The sequence below is a fragment of the Scylla paramamosain genome, chromosome 5 (assembly GCF_035594125.1).
Source record: "Scylla paramamosain isolate STU-SP2022 chromosome 5, ASM3559412v1, whole genome shotgun sequence".
Classification (NCBI taxonomy): Eukaryota; Metazoa; Arthropoda; class Malacostraca; order Decapoda; family Portunidae; genus Scylla; species Scylla paramamosain.
Window position 1 is genome coordinate 9223192 of NC_087155.1, and position 6000 is coordinate 9229191.

The 6000-nt window shown below is 38.9% G+C and overlaps 1 protein-coding gene and 1 long non-coding RNA gene across 10 annotated transcripts in view; one reads left to right on the forward strand and one right to left on the reverse strand.

Annotated features, from left to right (window-relative positions):
- Positions 1-6000, reverse strand: part of LOC135100493 (pyruvate carboxylase, mitochondrial-like) — a 68624-nt gene that overhangs the window by 57036 nt on the left and 5588 nt on the right. For 2 of the 9 annotated variants that reach the window (XR_010268737.1, XM_064003463.1), the window contains exons 1-3: positions 2448-2603; positions 984-1075; positions 427-589 (exon numbers count right to left, since the gene is read on the reverse strand). Coding sequence is in view for 8 of the 9 variants with exons in the window: in XM_064003463.1 (XP_063859533.1) it covers positions 427-562 (136 nt within the window). In the remaining variant the exon portion in view is untranslated. Of the gene's footprint in view, positions 1-426; positions 590-983; positions 1076-2447; positions 2605-4359; positions 4427-6000 lie in introns of those variants that run through there. The other 7 variants (XM_064003458.1, XM_064003461.1, XM_064003460.1 and 4 more) reach the window with 6 other exon arrangements.
- On the forward strand, positions 4382-5219 carry LOC135100494 (uncharacterized). The gene is made up of 2 exons (XR_010268738.1): positions 4382-4523; positions 4744-5219. It is a non-coding gene; the product is annotated as an uncharacterized LOC135100494 (long non-coding RNA).

Genomic DNA, 6000 nt, shown 5'->3' on the forward strand with positions numbered 1-6000 from the left:
AAAAATACCAATTTTCTGTTAATCTCTCCAAAAATGCTGCTGCATTAGTTGATAAATTAATATGTACATTTGGAGATAAAAATAATGCACAATATTTTCTGAGTAAAAACTACTGTTCAGTGTTCATTATGAGGATTTCATGATGCATTTTTAACTCACAAAACAAAACTGCCATCATGAAAATCAATATACAAGAACTATGTTTCTGAACATGTGACAAGAGAGAGAGAGAGAGAGAGAGAGAGAGAGAGAGAGAGAGAGAGAGAGAGAGAGAGAGAGAGAGAGAGAGAGAGAGAGAGAGAGAGAGAGAGAGAGAGAGAGAGAGAGAGAGTGGGGGAGAGATGGGCAGGAGGAGGAGAGGGAGAGGGAGAGAGATCCAGTTATAGGATAGATCCTGTAATTTATGTAACAAGGAAAGCATCTTACCTCTATTAGCTACAAGGACAGATTTGATTGGCTGGTATTCAATACTTGAGGAAGAATGGGCCAGACGCAGGATTGAGGTAAGGGTCTGGTGTGGCCGGGCTACAAGCCGCAGCCGGGAGAGGTGGGCACCCAACATCTTTCTTCTTAGGTATGTGTATTACACCTGCAATGAGGATTTAAGTCTATTCACACACACACACACACACACACACACACACACACAATAATATATATATATATATATATATATATATATATATATATATATATATATATATATATATATATATATATATATATATATATATATATATATATATATATATATATATACTTTACACTGAATTTCCAGAAAGGCAAATAATGAAGCAAGTCTGTATATGTTAAAAACATGTTTTTATACTTAAGTAATAACTTATTGACAAACCTGAATAGTGAATCAGGGTATCAATTCAGTATTCATTAGCAAATGCAACAATGTGAATCATATTAAGCATTAAGGAAGCAAGTCACAGATCATGTGCAGAGCTTCAAAACATGAAAAGGTGGTAACATACAACTTAATACCCTGCAGGCCCTCCTGCTGGGTTGGTTTGTGACTCTTCCTAATCAGGTACAGTAGAGCTGCTTCTGGTGTGGGCTCAAGAACCTGGCAGTGGCAAAAGCCCTGGTTTTAGATTACAATGAAGAAATGTAAAAAGGGGAATGCAGATTTTATGAAAAATTTTACAGGTATGTTATACAGCACAAAGTAACATGCAACACATGACTTTACTATTCATAATATGACAAACTGTGTTGACAATTTAAATACACAGATGAAGTTTACTGTGCAGGGGTTCAGTTCTACTACATCTTTCAATCATCTGATCCACGTGCTCGCTGCATCCTGTAACTTATTATGTATCATTGTTCCGTCTTATCGCAGACTTTCTAAAGACCGATAAGTTAATTCAAATGTAAACGGTGACATGCATCCCCAAATGCAAGATTGTAGTAGATCTATCACTTTTTAGGCAACTTGGACCTACCTATGAATCTAACATAACACTTCAATGACCTCTGTGTAAAGGTTACTGTGTCTTCTTAAGATAACTGTAACAGATACGTTATCAGCGGCTAAATGGAGAGCGAAAGGCTGACGTCCTGTTGAGCTGTGAAGCCATGGAGACCACACCGCGGGGGAAAAGCATCACCCCTTTAAGAGCTGAGTGGGCGGTAGTCAGTAGGACGTCTGCCAGGTCATAGTGGCCTCACAATGGTTTGTCGGTCTTCTCATACACCAAGAGTTTAGATATAATACATGGCAATTATAGCTATCTAGCGAGGATTTTGCACTGTTGCTGGGATACTGTGTAACTCAAGCTTTATTCAATAAGTGCGTGCGTCTTTATTGCCAGCATCACGTCATGTACCTTGCTGCCTCTACTCTAGAAAGTGATCGTACACTTGGAAGGCATTCCCTTGAGTATGCAGTAGGTAATACATGGAACCGTGTCATGACAATGCTTAATAACAGGTAAATACATAAAAAAACAATAATAATAATAATAATAATAATAATAATAATAATAATAATAATAATAATAATAATAAATTATTATTATTATTATTAAAATATAATCATTAATACATTTAATGATGTGGCTTACGCTAATAGTTCACATGTGCATCTCATTTTAGATAATGAAAGCCCATTTATATCCTACGTACACTAAAACATCAAATATGAGAATAATCAATATCTTTGGTACTATCTTGAAGGGCAAAATGCGATGATGACGTGCTTAGGTTCGTGTTCCGAGAGGTGCGTTCTAGAGCCCAAGGACGCATGGCTGGGGTGAGCCCTGTCACTCGCTTTGCACGTGTTACGCTCCTTGCACACAACAACACATCTCTCGGTACTACGAAATATATGATGATAAAACCTAGCTAATTTTGTTCTACTTTAACGTTCCCTGAATCCTGGCATCATCAACTCATCAAACAATATTAATAAAACATAATAAAACAGCTCTTACGTGTGGCTTCACCTGCTACCACCTGCACTTCTCGGCTCGCTCCCTTCTACTGTGGGTTGGCGATGGCAGCGACGGAGTAAACGTTCACTATCCGGCTAGACAAGGCACACGGGCTGCCACCCAACACACCGAGACACTTGCCAAACTCCACCATAAACGAGTGATTAACAAACTGTAAGTGGCACATGGCGGTAAAACAAGCAAAGTGTGTGTGTGCGTGTGTATATATATATATATATATATATATATATATATATATATATATATATATATATATATATATATATATATATATATATATATATATATATATATGAGCTATGTTAATGCTTCCACTTGTGATTTTGAGGATAATGCATACATAATTTCGCCAACGTAGTATGGAAACAGAAATATGCCCTGTTTCAACCAGCCTGACAACCCATCTCTACCATATTCCACTCATACAGCACTCGTCTTTTTAATCACCCATTTCCCTCCCTCCCGGCTGCCTCTAGCATGCCTACACCACGGTCCATGGTGCTTAGTAACACTTCCTCACAAAGGAGTGTTGCAACTAGTTTGTCAAAGGCACATTAAGTCTGGTTGAAAAGGACCCGCAAACAGTTGCCAGTAAGTAATTTATGCAGAAGTCTGTTTTGGCAACATTCCAAATACAAGAACTCGCCGACTCGCCCACTCAAGCACACACTACTTCAAGGCAGACAGCCATTACCGAAGGTACGCTATAGTACGTCTTCGTCATAAAGGCTGCGAATAGTTTATACGTTACCTGAACGGGTATCTTGAAAATTACGAGAATAATTCAATGACGAGAATAATTCAACACAAAGACAGTAACAGTTGCTAGGCTGCTTGCATGCCTCCTCCTCTAGGGGAGGGATAATGCGTGTGTGTCATTCACCTATACGATCGTCTGCTGGTCACTCAACCAATCGTTCCTCTAAAAGAGTTCAGAGCTCGTAATTTACAGACCGATATTTGGGTTGGTAGGTAGGAATGAGACCACTCACACATCACACACCGGAACAGCGAGGCCACCACCCCTCGGGTTACATCCCGTGCTATCTACTTGTTACACATAAAAGGCATGCCCATTTGTCTTAACGCGCCCCAGGACTCGGGTTGTGAGCCGAGCGTGCTAACCACTATACTTACTACGCGGGGTGTGTGTGTGTGTGTGTGTGTTTTGCCAGACATCTATCCGTGCTGACAAACAAACAAATGGCATTCTTGAAAGTTTTCTTTATTCGTGACAGTGATAACCGTGATAACCTCTGCCTTGTGCATGCCTCCGGTGCTGCTAGCAACAGCATGAAAGTATATACTGTAGGAACAATACTGGATAGTTGGTATTAATAATGTGTGTGTGTGTGTGTGTGTGTGTGTGTGTGTGTGTGTGTGTGTGTGTGTGTGTGTGTTGGATGAAGGAAAAAATTCATGCAGTTGTTAATACGAACGTTCCCCTGGCAAATATACCATCAAGATTTTCAAGAATTATGGTATTCACGGACTTTATAGTTATGTAGCGTGACACACACACACACACACACACAATATATATATATATATATATATATATATATATATATATATATATATATATATATATATATATATATATATATATATATATATATATATATATATATATATATATATATATATATATATATATATATATATATATATATATATTCGAAATACACCAAAACAATACAGCCAATCCTCATCCATCTTTGTTCAATGGACACTGATATACTACTTGTATGACGCAGAGGAAAAGGCAACATTAATATTGATCCCACAATGTACATCAAAATGCTGTTAAAAACTCACACCATGCACATTTCCTGCTCCGTGATCATTGCTGTAAATTACCTAAGCAGACAACGCACCAAGACACACATACCTGACATACCTAACCCACGAGAGCCGAGACGTTCCTCTCCCGTCGAACTCCGCTTGACAACTACGCTTTAGCTGAGCAGCACCACACCACTACCAGGAGGACGTTTCTTCCTCTGCCACCCCTCCAGTCTCCATTCCCTAACCCAGGAGGCCAGCTCACCTCACGTACGCACCAAAACGTAGACTAATGATCTATAATCACTGTCCATCTTATAATGTTCACATAAATCTGGATATAGCACGTCTCTTCCTGTTTGCGTGCATCTGCTCAATATCCAATAGGGTACGGTGAGTATTTCGTGGAAGCGATTCATGTACTCACAACTGAACATCTACAGCAGTCCTGTCCACGCCAGCACATCGTTTATTTATTTACTTTCTCCAGACCGAAGGATGACCTTGACAGGTGGTGGAGACAGGCACGTTCCCTTGGATACAACCCTGTCTGTAGCCTGTATCAGGTGGCCTCCATGAGCTGCCTCTTCAAATCAGCTGGCGCGCGAGACACACCCTCGGAATGGAGCAATATGATTGGTTCATTTTGCGGTCACACCTCCACACTCAAGAATCTGATTGGACGGTACGACAACACATGGCAGAAGTTACAGAACCCAGTCAGCTGATATTTACCAATATCCGCCGCTGGCATCAACTTCAAGGCAACATCTGAAGGATACTTAGCGCCTGTCTCCCTTCATCTGAACCCACGGACACACGTCTCCATGGCAACAGACTCTTTAACCTTGGTGTTGCAAGATTTGTTGTTAGAATAAATATGTATTGGTTGAATAAACATGTAATCATAAATACAAATGTGTACTGGACTGGCATAACTATAAATACAGATGCACATAATTATCATATTGCTGTTTCAATAGCCGATGCAGATGATCAGTCATACTCATTGTGTGAGTAACCTGGAGACGGTATGAGTCCTTGAAGGGAAGAACGTAAGAACATATGGGAAGCTGCAAAAGCTAGAAGGCAATCCCTAAATGAAACGTATACATACACACCTATGGACTAATGATTCCTATTCATAAATTTATCTTGTTTCCTTTATAAACCCTTCCTGGTGAATCGGTAATCGGTGTTAACAAACTGATTACTGAGTCTATTCCACTCTATTTGAGGAACAATTATTTTTTTCGTATATCTATTATTTTCAAATAAACCTTTACCAGACTTGAAATCATCACTTTAATAGACCCATCCTGATTACTAACCCTAACTCATCTTTGTTATATATCTTATACTAGTATCAAATCCCCTCAATCTACGCCTCTCTAATGAATGTAATTTTAAAAAACATTAACCTCCTCTTGTTGGGAAAATTTCATACCCCTCAAAGTAGTGTCATTTTAGTCACTCTCCTATGTACGGATTCTAACAAACCCATGTTCTTGCTGATTCCTAATCCTTTTCATCCTCCGATCTTAATAGAACTTAATTCTTTATTGTGTATCCATCATGTGGATCCCATCAACCTACGTTAAGTATTATGCATTTGATATTGTTGAACTGCATTTTCCATCTATATGTTTATTAATTTATCTTTTAAATGCATGCAGGCGGTTGTATCGGGATCCGACCTCATCAACTTAACTATTTCCGTGTCGTTTGGAAATTTATTAATATCGTT